The 17,814-nt window shown below is 41.8% G+C and overlaps 1 protein-coding gene across 3 annotated transcripts in view; it reads right to left on the minus strand.

The window, feature by feature from the left end:
- CGRRF1 (cell growth regulator with ring finger domain 1) overlaps positions 1-12,046 on the minus strand; it is a 29,087-nt gene extending 17,041 nt beyond the window's left edge. The window contains exon 1 of one of the 3 annotated variants that reach the window (XM_049612764.1): positions 11,875-12,046. Coding sequence is in view for 1 of the 3 variants with exons in the window: in XM_049612763.1 (XP_049468720.1) it covers positions 11,509-11,612 (104 nt within the window). In the remaining 2 variants the exon portion in view is untranslated. Of the gene's footprint in view, positions 1-11,237; positions 11,344-11,508; positions 11,815-11,874 lie in introns of those variants that run through there. The other 2 variants (XM_049612763.1, XM_049612765.1) reach the window with 2 other exon arrangements.
- Between the last annotated feature and the right edge of the window lie 5,768 nt (positions 12,047-17,814).

Genomic DNA, 17,814 nt, shown 5'->3' on the forward strand with positions numbered 1-17,814 from the left:
ACACCTATAAAGTAAAATTCACAATGTTTAGCATCCAATAAAAAATCAACAGCCATGCAAAGAAGAAAATGTGACCCATAATGAGGAAACTAATCAAAAGAAATAGACCCCAGAAATGATATGAATACTAGAATCAGTAGACAAGAACATCAAAATAATTGTTATAACAATATTCCATATTTTCAAAAAAGTAAGTAAAGATTGAGAATATTATATGGAGACATGGAAAATACTTACAAAGACCTAAGTCCATTTCTGAAGAGGAAAAATACAACATTTGAGATGAAAAATATATTGGACAGGCTTAATAGCTAACTGAACATTACATTACATCAGTATATTTGAAGACATAGCAACAGAAAGGATCCAATATGAAACACAGAGAGGAAAAAAAAAAAAGGCTGGACAACCCCTCCCTCCCAAACATCAGTGAGGTGAAGGATAAATTCATGCAGTCTGCAGAGAAGGGACAGAGACAAACAAGAAAACTACAGATGTGTTATCATTCAGGAACACAGATGCAAAACTTCCTAACAAAATGTTAACAAATGAAATCCAACAATATATTAAAAGGCTAATACATCATGACCCAGTGATGCCTTAATATCACATTAAAAATTTAATATAATTTACCACATTAACAGACTAAACAAGAAAAACCGTATGATTATTTCAAAACGTGCAGGAAAAGCACTTGCTAAAATCTGAAGTCTATTCCTGATAAAAACTGTGAGCAAACTAGGAATGTAAAGGAACTTAACCCAATAAAGGGCAGCCATAAATATGTAGAGCTAACATTGTACTTAATGAAAAACTGCTTTCCTCCTAAAATAAAAAACAAGACACTTTACAGCCATGTGTCCTTAAGCAATCACTCAATTCGGTGTAACTGTCTTCCCTTCTGGAAACGTTTATAACAGGGTTTGGCATGCTAAGCAATGATAATGTTGATGATGGAGTAGACTTCAGAGTTGGCAGGAGAGCAAGAGAGAAACAACAAATCCAGTAATTTCTCCTTTTTGAACCTCAGAATCAGTTACCCCATAGGCTCTGAGTCCACTCCACTGCTCAACATTGGCCCAGTGCTTTTAGCTGAGATCCAGAGTTGGACACTTAACCAACTAAGCCACCCAGGCACTCCTGGCCCAGTGCCTTTTAGAGGTTAAGTCAGGAATGTGAAATGTTAGGACCCGAGATATAACCTTCTTATGAGAGCCATAAGATAACACCTTCCTCTTCTTCCTTTCATCCCTTGGAGTGAAAAACAAAGGAAGAAAACACCATTCTATACTCCTCATTATATTCCCTGGCCCCTTCATCATTTTTATTCCCCCTACTGTCACCTACCCCCCCCCCCTTTTTTTCTTTACCCACACTCCCTGACTACTCCTTATACCCACACTACCAGCAGTAAAAACTAGAATCCAGAGCTCATTGTGTTCCGTGCTACTGTGGTTCAAGAATTATATTTCAGGTACTTTATCATGCTGTACCTAAAAATTTCAATTAAAAAATCTTAAAGGTTTAGGGTCCAGAAACCCAAAAAGCAGGGATTTGGAGAAAAATCTGGAAGCAATCTATTGTGAGCATGGAATTCCTCTGCTTTTAGTCCATGATATATCTGGTTTTAATATAAAAATATTATTTGTCCAAATCTTTACATAAAATCAATGTTGGAGGAAGATATGCCGTATCTGTTCTGTGGCTTTGTAAATACTTCAGAATGGAACAAGTAATTTGAGATGTAAAGTGCTTCTTTTTAAACATGCTTATCCAAGGCTGCTTGGCCCAGCATCCTATCAAGAACTGCCAAAGCACACCTATTATTAAAATAAATTCATCTCCCTTGATTTTTTATTTCTCTGCCTCATGCTTAATCTTGGGTCTGCATTTTCTAATACCCTAAAGTCCTTGACTTGACTTATATACATTTTTAAAAATCAGTATTATGAATGATGCTAAACCCTGGGCCTTTTTATCTTACATAACCTTTTTACCATGAAGGGTATCATACACACAGAAAAACACACAAAACATAGTTCAATGAATTAGAAAGCAATTGGTATTTAGGTTAAGAATCCAAACAATAGGGGCACCTGAGTGACTCAATCAGTTGAGTGTCTGACTCTTGATTTCAGCTCAGGTCATGATCTCACAGTTTGTGGGATAGAGCTGCATGTCTGGTTCTGCACTGACAGTGTGAAGCCTGTTGGGATTCTCTGTTGTCCTCTCTCTCTGCTCCTCCCCCACGCATGCTCACACTCTCTCTCTCTCAAAATAAATAGACATTAAAAAAAAAAAAAAAAAAAAAAGAACCCAAACGATATCCTCGGAAAGTTTCTTGTGTCCCCTCCCAAGCACTACCCCTTCCCTCTCCACTATCTTGACTTCTATTATTTTAATTTAGAATACTTGTTTTTGAATTGTTATGTAAGTGGAAGTGTGCTGTGTATACTTTTTTTTACTATTTTACAACATTATGCCTGAAGATTCATCCTTGTAGCTATACTTAGTGCATTTTGCGGCTGTATAGTATTCTGCATAGTAAATGTGCTATAACTTGCTTACTCATTCTACTCTTTTTTTTTTTAATTTTTTTTTTAAACGTTTTATTTATTTTTGAGACAGGGAGAGACAGAGCATGAACAGGGGAGGGTCAGAGAGAGGGAGACACAGAATCTGAAACATGCTCCAGGCTCCGAGCTGTCAGCACAGAGCCCGACGCGGGGCTCGAACTCACGGACCGCGAGATCATGACCTGAGCTGAAGTCGGCCGCTTAACCGACTGTCATTCTACTCTTAATGGACATTTAAGTTGTCTTCACATATCGACCATTATGAATAATGCCTAAGTGAACATTTTCTTTTTTTTTTTAATTTATTTTTGACTGAGAGAGAATGAGAGCGTGCGCTAGAGAGGGGCAGAGAAAGAGGGAGACACAGAATCCAAAGCAGGCTTCAAGCTCTGAGCTGTCAGCACAGAGCCTGATGTGGGGCTCGAACTCATGAACCGTGAGATCATGACCTGGGCCGAAGTCAGACGCTTAACCAACTGAACCACCTAGGCGCCCCCTAAGTGAACATTTTCATACAAGGTGCTTGGTCCACATACACTTAGATGCATTTCTAGTAGGTCTACACATGCTGGGAATTGTATTTCTCAGTCATAAGATCTGTGCTTCTTCAACTTCAACAGATAATGCTACCAATTGTTTTATGTATATTCACCAGCAGTGAATGAGTGCTCCCCTTGCTCCAAATCCTTGCCAAAACATTATGAATGAACATCCTGGTAGGTGTATGGTGGCATTGCATTATGGTTTTCATTTCTATTTCTCAGATGACTGATTTTTCTTATTTATAGAAACTCTTTATATGTCCTGAATATGAGCCCTTTGTTGCATATATCTTCACCCTTTCTACATCTTGCCTTTTCACATTCATACTAGGTCTCTTTTGATGAACAGGTTCTTAATTTTAACACAGTTATTAACCTTTTCCTTTAAGGTTAATGCTTTTGCTCTTTGGCTTTTCATTACTTCCTTATCTGAATTATGTCCGAACACTGCTACGTTTCTGAATTATGATCTCAGACATTTTTGTATTCCTGTCCTCCCAAAGAACTTAGTGAACCATGGCTAGAGCAGCCAATGCTGAAGCAAGGCTCTGTGTCCATTTTGACTTCACCAGTCCTGTTCCCCCAATATCCTTATGCTTTGGGGGAAACAAGGCTTGAGAGGAGAGAGGGTAGAATTCACTGTGTAATAGAGTGATGTCACAGACTGACCACACCTTTTGTCCTAAACATTATGTTTAATGTAGACTAAGATCACGAAAGCTGTTTTTTGGGCAGCTGACACACTGGTGACTCACGTTGAACTTTCAGCCTAGTAAACTTTTTCACATACTTGACTCAGTGTGAACTTGCTCATTTTTGCACAAAAATCCATAACTTTCATAGTTTTAATCTGTTTGATGTGACCAATATTTCTATCTTTAACGCATTACTCAAAAGCCGATATGCAGAGATGACCTGGAGTGAAGTTAAAAATTGGAGAGTGGTCAAATAGTAATCCATAATTGCTGCTGACAAACAGTTCTGTAAAATACTGATAAACAGACCCAGTGATGTGTCTTTGGCCACCATCCTAACATCTGGGCTTTTCCACATTTGTAGTCCAAAACTTGAATAAGACACTGATGCCCTGTGTATCAGATCGTGTATCTGATATGACATTACAAGGAATAATAAAATAGAAAACTGATCAATTTTCTTTCCAATCAAATTTCATCTTTATCTTTTTCCACTCAAAGTCATTTTGGCAACTGTTAGTAATGGAATACCAACTAAATAAACGTTTCTAAACATTACTTTCTTTTATATAAACCTAGTCCCCTTTTTTTCCGTATGGAGATTTTTCCATTCTCTCTCCTTTACTGTTACATTTTTATACTTATTCCTCCTGGATTTTTCTATACTTCTGGTTTTTCCCATTTCTAAATTGTTTGTTGCACTTCTTCATATTGTTTAAACTTCCAGCACAGCAATGATCTGTGGACTTTCAATTCTGACCACATTTTTCATACTGCCTATATAATTAATGTCTTACCCCACACACACTTCCAAAGCTTCTCACCAGAGGCTGAACTGGTAGACTGGACCTCCTTTCTTTGTATCTGGAGTCTCAGGGAGCCCCTCGTAAATAAAGTTTACTTTGAAGCTAAAATTTTAGGCTCGGTTGTAAACAGTTTTGATCACCCATTCAGCCTTGAGTTCTCAAGCCAATCAGAAAACTAACAGGCAGTTGTTAACTTGGGCTGGGCAGGGCTTCTCTCCCGGTGGTCTCCCAAAGATGGTCTCACACAGCTAGCTGGATGCCGACACTAGGTCAGGATATAAAGACCATTCATGGGGAAGCCCTTGGTGGGGGGAGGATGTTTGTCTCTGAGGGAACCACTGTGCTAACGATAAGACTTTGGGAAAGTGACACAATCTCTGAAATTCTGTGCCTTTATTTGTAAAATGAAGGATTAGAACAAGTGATCTTAAGGCCCTACGAAGGTTTGAAATGCCATTTCTAAGTATCTTTTTTTGTTACTTGTTTATTTTTGAGAGCATGTGAGTGGGGGAGGGGCGGGGGGGGTGGGGAACAGAAGATCCCAAGCAGGCTCTGTGCTGACAGCAGCAAGCCTGATGTAGGGCTCCATCTTCCAACCGTGAGATCATGACCTGAACCGAAGTCCGATGGTCAACCGACTGAGCCACCCGGGCACCCCTGAAATGCCATTTCTAACAGTTTTGTGTTTTCCTCTAGATGGTTCCAAGAAAATTCTTTCCAACGCAAGTGTATCTGGCACCCTAAGCAAATACAAACTAAAGTCATAGCCTTTTCCTAAGGAGGAATGTGGGCCTCATCACCAACCTCCTCACACACACACAACCTACTGCATTTGACAAGTGGGATGAGAAATGGTCAAGGTCAGTGTATCAGGCAGGGCTGGCAGGAACTGGAAGCCACATCTGCTATTTAAACATAAAGAATTTAATACTAATATAAAGAACTGTTCACCAAGTACTAAAGACTGAAACACTAGGATACACTGAGGTATCCTAGCAAGAAGCAGTTCGCCCTCCTCGGACTGGGGAAACAAAGGGAAGAGTGGGGATTAATGCCGTTTAGAAACTTGGATAAGGGATCCCCCAGAGGTGGCATGCAGACTTGTGGTGGGAGTGCTGGCCAGCCGGTACTGTTATCTCTGGAGGTGTACGATAAGGCTAGTTCTAGGTATGAGGAAAAATTGTAAATTGTAAATAAACTGCTGGTTCTCAGGCCAGCTGCCACCGCCAGGATAAAGGCGAGTGCTGCAGGAACACAGACCAGGAAAAGGAAGCAAACTGTTAAGAGGAAGTCCTTTCTTCCTCTTCTAGCCTTCCAGTTTCTTTCTAGCATCACCTATTGGCAGACCCTAATCAGGGGCAAACTAGCACAAGAGAAACGCGGTTTGCAAAGTCCCAGCCCCAGTATCACCAAACAGAGTACAGAAGAGCATGTTTGCAGTTGAGAAAGAACAACCTCTAAGGAAGATCTGGCAGATGATTTACAGTTATGTCCTTGCGGAAGCACTGAAGGATATGGGGTCCTTCCTCAAGGGGACCTGATCTCCCCTTTAATCAGAGGCTCCAGGTCTATGGACTGGCTTATATCTATAAACTGGGTGAAAGGTGGTAACTCTCCACTGTTGTGACCCAAGTCAGGTTTCCCGCTCCAGACATGAAGTTTTTCCTATGTAGTTCATGTAGCATTTAGTAGGCTACCTATCTATTTTATTCCTAGAGACACTGTAAGCCATTAGTCACTGCCAAAGATCCTTGTGGGCCAAAACAATCTCCGCTTTGTCCTCCACTGCCCATTATGGAACACAAGTCAACCCTGACTCCTGTGAGGTGCCCCTGGACCTCACATCAGGAGCTCCCACTATCATAAACAGACTACAAAGAACAGAAATTTTCAAGGATACAAGTCTCCTCTTGGAAATTTATTTCTCAGTGCTTTCATGAAAAGTCTATCTTCTGTGCACTCTTGAAGGATACAATAGGTGGGTGGGTGTGCAAGTTGCACATATTAAATCCAGTCCAATATTCCTATTTTCCTAAGCCTTCAGATTCTTTCCTCATTATGACAGGAAAGTTTTATCCATCTTAACCTTATTATATATAGGCCACCACTGAGTCCAAATTTTCGTCAACCAAATCTGAGTTAATACTTTAGATTCAGAATTTCTTGAGAACAAAGCCAGATCAATAAATTTTATCTGATTTAGTGTTACAGTCTCTCCTCCCTGGCCTAACCTATTTACAATCTGTTCTCACACATACTCCTCCTTCCCAATGATACAAATTAGTAAAATTTTGCAATTCTTTTCGAGGCTAGGCTCTTTCCAACCAGGTTATATTTTGTCCCTGTCCTTTGGAGCATGAAGAGATCTAGGCCTCATAGCAATAGGTTACAGAGATAGGTCTGAGTACAGACATCCTTTGCAAAGCAATTACCCTATGCAAGGTTATTACAGGACCTTCAAGCAAGGGAAGGCCAATTTTATCACACATGGAAAGCAGGCTGCCTCCAACAAGGGAGAGTCAGAATGACTGGGGTTTCAAGATTCTCAGCTTTATCCAAGTCAATTTAGATGTCCCCAGTCTAAGTCTAAGGGCTCTACTTTTTTCCACTCAGTGTCCTAAATGAGCCCACATTCCTCCTTAGGAAAAGGCTATGACTTTAGTTTGTATTTGCTTAGGGTGCCAAATACACTTGCGTTGGAAAGAATTTTCTTGGAACCATCTAGAGGAAAACACAAAACTGTTAGAAATGGCATTTCAGGGGTGCCTGGGTGGCTCAGTCGGTTGAGCATCGGACTTCGGTTCAGGTCATGATCTCACGGTTGGGAGATGGAGCCCTACATCAGGCTTGCTGCTGTCAGCATGGAGCCTGCTTGGGATCTTCTGTTTCCCGCCCCCCACCCCTAATTCTATTCCCAGCACAATTAAAACTGTGTTCAATGTTTAGTTCTGGGGCTATATGAAATAAAGTGCTTTAGAACCACAGAATCTCTGATTCTGGACTCTAAGACTTGACCTGGGTGTTTTAAGATCTTAGCTTGTCATTTTCCTTCTATCAGGGCTCCAGTGGTCTCAGACAACCACCTAACCATCCCTCAGTCCTTGTAGTCAAAAAGTACTTTAGCCACTGGGTCCCCAAAGCACTTAACGTCAGAAATCATTTTATCACAATCAACCAAAAATAGTCATTTAATGAACTGTGATGCCAATACATGCCATGCATTACTAGGACCTTTTATCCCATTGACAAAGAGCTAAAGATATGACCAAAGCAATCTCTGAAGCCCATCTTTGAGAGGTTCTCCCCCAGGATCCCAATCTTAGTAACAATTTCTTTATTAATATCTTTTGTAAGTCCAATCAGGAGACCAAAAGCACACCAGTTATTTTAACAGGGAGAATTTTTTTTTTAAGTTTACTTATTTATTTTGAGAGAGAGAGAGAATCTCAAGCAGGCTCTGCACTGTCAGCGTGGAGCCCAATGCGGAGCTCGAACCCACAAACTGTGAGATCATGACCTGACCCAAAATCAAGAGTTGGATGCTTAGCCAACTAAGTCACCCAGGCGCCCCTAACAGAGAGAATTTAATATGAAGAATTGTTAACCAGATATTGAAGAACTGTAAAAGCAAAAAGGGGACAGTGACTATCATAGAAGTAGTACCAGTAGGAAGAAGCTATCACTCCTAGAACAGTAATAGAGGAGAGTTACTACAGCTTAGAAATTTGGAGAAGGACCCCCATGGAGCTGGGGCTCAGATCTCAGGAAAGGTATTGGTATCTTTGAAGGGGTGTGATAGGCGGTTCTAAGAGAGTGCAAAAGTATAAACTGAAAACACTGGGACCAACTGTTAATGGCAGAGTGAGGCACTATCGCTGTGGTGAGACAGACAAGAAAAAGAGTCACACAGGAAGCAGCAAGGCCTGGTGTCCTCTAGCCTTCCATTCTCCCTCCCCTGCTGGCAAAGCCTGCTAGGCAGCCAGCCAGCAAAGAAGAAATGTGGTTTAGAGGTTCTGTCCCAGATTCACATAACAGAATATAAAGAGGTGCAACAAAGCTGAGGGACAAAAGCTTCATGACCTGTAGTCAAGAGGAAGCAGGGAGCAGCTGCAGCGTCAGGGTCCCTCGTTATTTGAAACTGTTGAAGGAGGTATGGCATTTTGGTCTCCTTTCTGTACAGTGCCTGGCAAATAGCAAGAGCCTAATAAGCTACTAGAGCTCACAGAAACCACCACCGAGTTAAACAGAAATACCATACTCTCAGTGGCATGATTTTTGGCCATTGCTATTAGGATTCCAATAGTCAGATGTTCCTGTTTTTTCTCCACTCCCACACAGTGCAAGCAGACAAGGAGAACAGTAGAAAGAAGCAGTGGGAAAGAAAATCAGAGTAGTATTGAGATAACAGCCATTACAGCGAAGACACAAGACCAACAGGGATTATATTTGGGGAGGTTAAAAAAAATGACATGGGGGAGGGCGCCTGGGTGGCTCTGTTGGTTGAGCATCCGACTCTTGGTTTCGGCTCAGGTCATGATCTGACGGCTTTGTGGATTCAAGCCCCATATCAGGCTCTGTGCTGGCAGTGCAGAGCCTGCTTGGGATTCTCTCTCCCCCTCTCTCTCTGTGCCCCTCCCCCAGATGTACTCTCTGTCTCTCTCAAAATAAATAAATAAACTTTAAAAAGAAATAACATGGGTGAAAAGCACAGTGGTTTAATGGGTTTACCTTCGGTCTGGGGTGCTATTGGAAAGCTGCTTTTGTGAGATCTAAATGGTTTTCTTTGTTTCTGCTCAATGAATCTGTTGCCTTGGCTTAGGTTAGCAAATAAACACTAGTAAAAAGTTGATCTACATGGGCAAAGCTAACCAAGGTAAAGGGAACCAAGACTCAAGATAACTGGTTAGGTCCAAATCAGAATGAAAGTGACTGGCACTTACATGGTCTTGTGGCCTCAGCAATGCATAGCCCAGACTTCCAAAAATTCTACAATTACCTGGCCTTCTACCCTTCCAAAGTCATACCTCAGTGCAGTGGTTAGGCAATCATTAAGTTCTCAAAACAAATCTTAAAACTGGGCAGAGCCAGAATTTGAATCTAGGCCCATCTGACTCCAAAGTCTGTTTCATAACCACTATAAACATGAGGTTCCTGATTACCTTTACCCACAGATGCCACTGTCATTATCAATACGGCCCTCATTCATTTTTCTCTTCCCAATACTATAGATAGACATCTAAGATATCTAACTAGTTGGCCTACTGAAAATTAAAATTTAAGGATATAATGCAATGATCAACTAGTTACCTATTGGAAGAAAATTACATTTAATGGAAGAAAATTACATTTCTTTAAGGGAATAATACTAACACTATAGTCATTAAGAAATCCTGTGTAAAGACTGCTTTTCTCACTTGGGCAACCAAGTTGTAAATCCAATTACAAACTTTCTTGAAATGAACAATAAATAGCAATAAAATTTGATGAACCAAGAATAACAAATTGTGTTAAGACTCGTCTTAGTCTTCTCCTACCCACAAACAAGGAATTTTGTGCTCTACTGCTGGCAGAGTGGGAAACAGTATGGAAATGTTAAAACTGTGCTTAGTTTTGAAAGATGGCATATAGTTTCAGAAACTAAAAAGGGCTTGTTTCCGGGGTGCCTGGGTGGCTCAGTTGGTTACGCATCCGAATTTGGCTCAGGTCATGATCTCACGGTTTGTGGGTTCGAGCCCCACGTCAGGCTCTGTGCTGATAGCTCAGAGCCTGGAACCTGCTTCAGATTCTGGGTCTCCCTCGCTGTCTGTCCCTCCCCCACTCGCACTCTGTCCCTCAAAAATAAATAAATGTTAAAAAAGGGGAGGGGGCTTGTTTCCTGTCTGTACAGTAATCCCATATATGTGATCACAGGTTATTTTAAAACTCATTTTACACAGGCTGAGCTATTCAATAACACATTTCCTCTGCCCCTCTGCTCGTTGTATCTCTGAAATGCATTCTATTCTCTACCATAAACATTTAACTCCATTTGTTTCTCAAAATATTTATTCTTCAAAATCCAGCCCATGTTTCTCTCCTCAGTGGATGAATTAGTAAGATGGTTTCAACTAGTTGTATTCATAAGACTTCTCTAAACATGATACAATGGCACCTCCTCAAGAGAGAATTTTTAGAATCTCTGAGCTAGAAGAACGGCTCAGGGATTATCTAACAGTCTATTCTCCTTGTCTCCAATGGGTAAACTGTCCCCACGCGTTAATACAACTTATCTCAAAGGTCTTTTCTATCTCTAAAATTGTGACTTCATAACTCTTTCGACTAAATATTACTCCAAATGGCGTGGAATTTATCTAGAGACCATTAAATTCTCAAACGGTAACAGAGTTCAGAGTTACGCTGAAAGATCTGAGGCCAAGTGCTCAGTTCTGGTCAGAACAACAATCAACTGTGTTTACTGTCCACGTCGGCGCACTGTAGCGCAGGTGACTGACTTCACTCTGGGCACACAGTAGGCCCCAATCCGAGACAGAAGGCTGCTGGACAAGCACTCTATCTCAACACCAAGACGAGGCCCTCACAAACTGCTTTATCTGCTAGACACAAAGCTGGGTAAAATACCTCAATCCGGCACCACCCCCAGATGCTAGCAGCGACAGGGACGGCACAGTGATGCAGAGCAGCGATGCAGGTGCGCTCCGCACCTAGTTTTCCTCCAGGAGCCAGTAGGAGTTCTCGACACCAGCTCCCCCACAGCCACAGGCGCCCCAGCCCCACAGCACCCCCGCCCCGCCTCCGATGCTCGCCCCCGCCCCCCGCCCGGTGCTCTCCGCGACCCCACGCCCCAGCGGTCCGCCCCTGTGTTCCTTGTTTCTAACTACGGGGCACTTACCATCCCAATACCAGGCCAGTGGTCACGATGAAGCAGGTAAAGACCACCGCAATGTAGAAAAGCGGCGAATACTCATACAGCGTTACTAGAAACACCGCGGCCATCAGGATGTCCAAAACTGAGCCGAGCTCCAGCCACCCAGCCCAGCCCACCCCGCTGGGGTAAAAGCCACTACGGTGCCCCGGAGCTGACAAACTTTGTAGATCCGCACTCGCCCCGGGTTCTCCGGCTAGTCTTCGGGGCAACCTCTCGGGCTGCGGGAGCCGGCGTGCCAATCACAACGGTGCCTGCAGGGCTGGCCCCGCCTCTACTGCTTCCGTCCCGAGCTATTGGCTTCGCAGAGGGGCGGTGCCTGGCTCGACTCACCGGATTGGTACCCAGGGAGCGTCTGTCTGTCCTAGAGGTCAAGGCTTTTCTGCGGCAAATTCTAAACACGTATGCCGGCCATCTCTGTCCAAGGCTCAGGTAAGGTTTTCACAGAGAGGAGGCACAGTGAGAAATCCACGTCATAGAGTCTAAATCCCGCATGTGAGATCCGCGGCAAATTTGGGAGGAGGAGAGCCGGCATTTTGGGTTCTACAAAGTGAAGTAACCCCACACCTGCTCTTATTTTATCTAGAAAAGTTACAATTATACGAAACACCGAAAGGAGTCTTGCAAGCAGTTTATGAGCCTTGCCAGCCTTTCAAGTTGGATTTCATGATAGAGGAAAATTAGCGTTGCATATCAAGATTCTCATAGAAGCAAATCAACTGCCCTCCCACATCCCATTCCTTTTCTCCTCTCCCTACACCCCTCAAATTGAATTAGATATTTGAATATTTGTATTAATTTTTACTTTAATAATAATTTTAAATATGTATAATTTTTTTGTAAACAAGCAGAGGCCTTTAAGTAAAGAAAGGAGCGAAATGCTCGTCTCCTCTCCTCATCCCCGTACAGTCAACTCCATCAAGGTAGCCTTTCTAGAAGTCTCTCACAACTCCATTGACTTCGTATAGGTTTGTGTTTAGCCCTTAGGCCACCCCCAGTTACCACAGAGACAGGGAAATGTAATCTTTTATTCTCAGCAGCAACATCCCTTGCTACAAATCAGAGTTTTGTTATCAAGGAAGAAAGGGACAGAGGACCATGGGATGGATAACTAGTAGCCCCTCCACACTCCCAAATCACTAAAATTAGTAAAATTAGTGCTAGAGAAACACGAGCTAAATTTGTTCTAATGGTTCGCATATCTCTTGGCAAGTGACCATGTATTGTGTACTCTCTGGAGTAGTGCTGTGTAAGAAACTTGCTTCAACAATATAATTTTTAACAACTACATATATGATTTGTGAAATTATATAGTTTATTTATGGTTGGACAACATTTTAAATATGTAAAAAAAATTTTAAGTTTATTTATTTTTGAGAGAGAGGGGGTTGGGGGAGGCACAGAGAGAAAGGGAGAGAGGGAGAGAGAGAGAATCCCAAGCAGGCTCCACACCGTCATCACAGAGCCCCATGTCACGAAACGGTGAGATCATGATCTGGGCTGGAACGGAACGGAGAGTCAGACACTTAACTGACTGAGCCACCCAGGCACCCCTGATTTTTTTTTTTTAATGTTTATTTTTGAGAGGGGGGGAGGAGGAGGGGAAAGAGGGAGGGGCAGAGAGAGAGGGAGACAGAATCCGAAGTAGGCTGCAGTCTCTGAGCTCTCAGCACAGAGCCAGATACAGGACTCAAACTCACAAACGTTGAGATCATGACCTGAGCCAAAGTGGGATGCTTAACCAACTGAGCCACCCAGGTGCCCCACAATTTTTTATTATCATAAACAACATTGCAGTGAACAATCATAAAGCTAAATCATTTCCGTAGGTGAATTCTTAGAGTTGGAAATTTTAGTTCAAAAAGTATGTACATTTTAAGCCTTTGAAGAAACAGTGTTATCCGGAAATATTGTACTGATTTTTGCTCCCACCCTTTCACCCTCAGTTTTGCAATCATTTGATATTGTCACTTAACAAAAATCTCGGCCAATGTGAAAGGCAATTTTATTGCAATAAACAATAAAGAGTTTTCATAATAAACAGAGGTAGTTCCAAGGTAAAGTAGTATATTAAAAATATGCCTATAATTTTGCTCTCTCCCAAAACTCCACTAAAACTACAGTAAAGGGATGTAAAAAAATAATAAGTCAACAAAAACAGGAAATAAAATAAGAACAGCACATATTGGAAGATGGAAAACAGCTGAACAAGGATAATTCACTAACCAGGCCATGAAAGTCAAATCCCAAACCAGCAGTAGAGAAAACTGAGATTCAACTTGATTTACACTGAAAAAGTCTCAAAAAAAAAACACAAGAACTAACACAAATTTAATTCAAGCCTTTATTTCCCATTTAGATATCTGCTACAACCATTCAAACATTGTTTCCAACATTGATTCTTTCTAACACATAATACACAATACACAGTACAGGCAAAAAATTCTTTTTAACACATATCTTTTACTTTTAAACATATATCTCATTTCATTCCACCACCCCAAATCCTCAATTGCCGTGCTATATATTCTTTATGATCAAGTCTCAAGTTCCTTGCTTGAACCATCTCTACATGACTAACCTCTTACCTAGTCATTCAGAAAATGTTTGAGTGTCAGATATGTTCCAGACACTGTAGAAGGCATTAGGGATACAATAATAAGCCAAAAATGATATAGCTATGTTCTCATGGAATTTATCATCTAATGGAAAAGACAAGCATTAACCAAAGAATCTTGAACAAAATATAAAGGCAAAATTATAATAAATGCCATTAAAAAGAGGTACATGGAGCTATGAGGGCATATAACAGGGGAATGGTGAAATACAAGGAAGATTGGGAAAGTCTTCCACGAAAAACAGATGATTGAGCTGAGACCTAATGGATAGAGATGTACCAGGCAAAGGGACAGGAAGGGAGAAAGCATTTAGGGCAGAAGCTACAGCATGTGCAAAGGCTCTGAGGAGGGAGAAATCCTAGCACACCTGAGAAAATGAAAAGCCAATGTGACTAAAGCATGGAGAGTGAGGAGTAACATGCTATGAGATAAAAAGTGGTGATAAGTAGGGCCCAGACCACATGAGTATTGCTATTTTAACTGCACAGCTGTACCTTTAGAGCAATGAGAAGCCACTGATATGATTGAAAAAGAGCATGTTATGGACTGAATTGTGTCCCCCTAAAATTCATATGCTGAAGTTCTAGTCCATAGTGTGACTGTATTTGGAGATAGGGCCTTTAAGGAAGTAAGATTAAGTGAAGGTTAAATGAAGTCATAAGGGTAGGAAGCTAATTCAATAGGAGTAGTGTTCTTGTGGAAAAAAAAAAAAAAAAAACAACAACAACGGAAGAGACACCAGAGATTACTCTCTCTCTCTGTGCAGGTGTATACAGAGGAAAGGCCATGTGGGACACAGTGAGAAGGCAGTCCTGCCTGCAAACCAAGAGAGTTCTCTCCAGAAAGTCTGCTGGCACCTTGATGTTGGGCTTTTAGCCTCAAGAACTGTGAGAAAATTAATTTCTTTTGTTTTAGCCACTTGGTCTGTGGTATTCTATTATGGCAGTCAGGCAGACTAATACAGGGAGTGACATTCTGTTTGCATTTCCAATCAGTCCCTTAGGCTCCTGTGTAGAAAAGCTATTGGAAGGAGGTTAGGATGGATGTGAGTGAATAGGGGGCTATCCATAAACAGATTCTTTTAAAAGTCCAGGCAAGAAGTATTGTTAACTCTGACTAGGATAGTCATGAGGACTTGCAGTAAGGTGGATTATTAGAAATTATCCCAACTGTAAGTGAAAACAAACAAACAAACAAAAAAACCACATACCAGTATCTCACTGGAGATAGAAAAGTATTTCTTTTTTAAGTGAAAGTCTAGAGGTAGATTAATCCAGGACTGTTATGGTGTCCACAGTACAAGAGTCTCAGTGAGAGTGCACTGAGTGCAAGGGACTCAGGCTTCTATTTTGTTCCACCATGTGTAGCCCCATCCCTAAGATCACCTCCTGTTTAAGATGCTTGTTGTAGCTTTAGCCACCATTTCCATATTCTTGTTAGCAGGAAGGAGCAGGGGCACCTGGGTGGCTTAGTCTGTTGAGCGTCCGGCTTCAGCTCAGGTCATGATCTCATGGTTCATGGGTTCGAGCCCTGCATCAGGCTCTGTGCTGACAGCTCGGAGCCTGGAGCCTGCTTCAAATTCTGTGTCTCCCTCTCTCTCTGCCCCTGCCCTGTTCGTGCTTTGTCTCTCTCTCAAAAATAAATAAACATTAATTTTTTTTTTTTAAAAAGGAAGGAGGAAAGAGAGGGAGAATGAGAAAACACTTCAATTTAAGGAAACTCTAAGGATGCATCCCTCATTCAATTGGCCACAACTCAGCCTGGTGTCTACCTTTAACTGGAAGGGAGGTTGGAAAATGCAGTCTTTGTTCAGGGTAGTCACCTCTGCTGTTGAACACTATTGCTGCTGTTCAAGATGGTGTAGAGCCAAATGCAAATCCTCTCCTTCTTTCTTAAAGGGAAAGTGGACTACCAATTCCAGTCCCTTCAGGTTCTCCAATACCATACCTATTTGGATGCTACAGCTCCTTCCAGGCCCCACCCCTTTCCCAATCTGAGACTGCAGTCTAGAGGGGAAGCCAGAACAGGTTGGATTTGACGGAAGGCTGCACTTAGGCCCCTCCTTCTTGTCACACTCCACCACATTGGGAGGGAAAGACTTCCTTCCCCTCCTTCCCACTTGGCAGATACATGCCTTCTGTCATGACCTCAGTTTCCTCTACCACATGGCATATACTAAATGCCACTTTTAATTTTGCCATGGCTAGGACTTTGAAATGTTAATAGAGCTCTAAAATTTGATAAAACCTTTCTCTGTAGCGTCTGCTTTTTCTAGTTTACTGTGTTTCTGGGGACTCAAAAATCCCATTTTGGCAGTTGAAAGCTGCTTGCTCTCTTTTGCGTTCCCAACGTCACAGTTCTATTTATCCTTTGAAGTTTATACATGCTTCTGACTGACCAAGGAGAAGGTCTCAGAAGAGAAATGCAGGAAAATATGAATGTGGTTTTAAAAATTATTATCTGCATTATATATTTTTCTTGGAGCTACTAACCCTTTCATTTTATATGGCCTTTCTCTAGCCCACATTATTTCTTGGAAGAGCAAATTTATCTCTATTTTGAGGACACCAGTAGGAGGAATATAATAAGCATCATAACTTTGAGACAGGCACTGCACAACAGAACTGAATGAATGTGCAATTTAGGTCTGGTCCCATAGACGACAGGAATTGTGAAAAATCTTGTAGTACCTTGGCAGAACTTAACTCTTTCTTGCTCATTGAACTTCCAAGCGCCTCTGGTAAAAACCTCTCATGGTCTTAGCTGTTGGGCTTCTGCCATCTATACATACTATGTGGCAGGAGGCTACCTGAAGCCCACCCCAACTGAGCTGCCACTGTTGATTTATATGGTACATGGTCTGTGGCCCAAAGCTTAGGACATTCACCTAGAACAGTTCTCAACTGGGGATGATTTACCACCCCTGTGCCCTAGCAACATTTGACAACATCTGGGCACTTTTGGTTCACAACGGGGGAGGTGCTACTGGCCTCCAGTGGGTAGAGGCCAAGGATGCTGCTGAACACCCCACAATGCATAGCACAGTGCACCCACAACAAAGAATTATTTAACTCCAAATGTCAGTATTGCTAAAGCTAAGAAACCCTGATACAGAAAATTTTTTTGATTCTGGGCACTTCTCACCAAATCACTGGCTGTATGTGGATCCAGGCCATGTCTTCCCTGGATTACCGCAGTAGTCTCCTCAATGGTTTTCTTGCTTCTTTATCTCCCATGGTCTATTCTTTTGTTTTGTTTTACTTTTTTAAAATTTAATTTTTCATTTACGTACAATAAAATGCATTATGTTCCATGTACAGTTCTATGAGTTTTAACAAATGTATAGAGGTCATAGGACACTACCACAATCAAGATACAGAATGGCAGCTCAATTTTTTTTTTTAATTTTTTTTTAATGTTTATTTTATTATTTTTGAGACAGAGAGAGACAGAGCATGAACGGGGGAGGGGCAGAGAGAGAGGGAGACACAGAATCGGAAGCAGGCTCCAGGCTCTGAGCCATCAGCCCAGAGCCCGACGCGGGGCTCGAACTCACCGACCGCGAGATCGTGACCTGAGCCCAAGTCGGACGCTTAACCGACTGAGCCACCCACGCCAGCTCAATTTTCAAAGTCTTTATTATGCTGTCTGGGAC

The sequence above is a fragment of the Panthera uncia genome (genome assembly GCF_023721935.1).
Source record: "Panthera uncia isolate 11264 chromosome B3 unlocalized genomic scaffold, Puncia_PCG_1.0 HiC_scaffold_1, whole genome shotgun sequence".
NCBI lineage: Eukaryota > Metazoa > Chordata > Mammalia > Carnivora > Felidae > Panthera > Panthera uncia.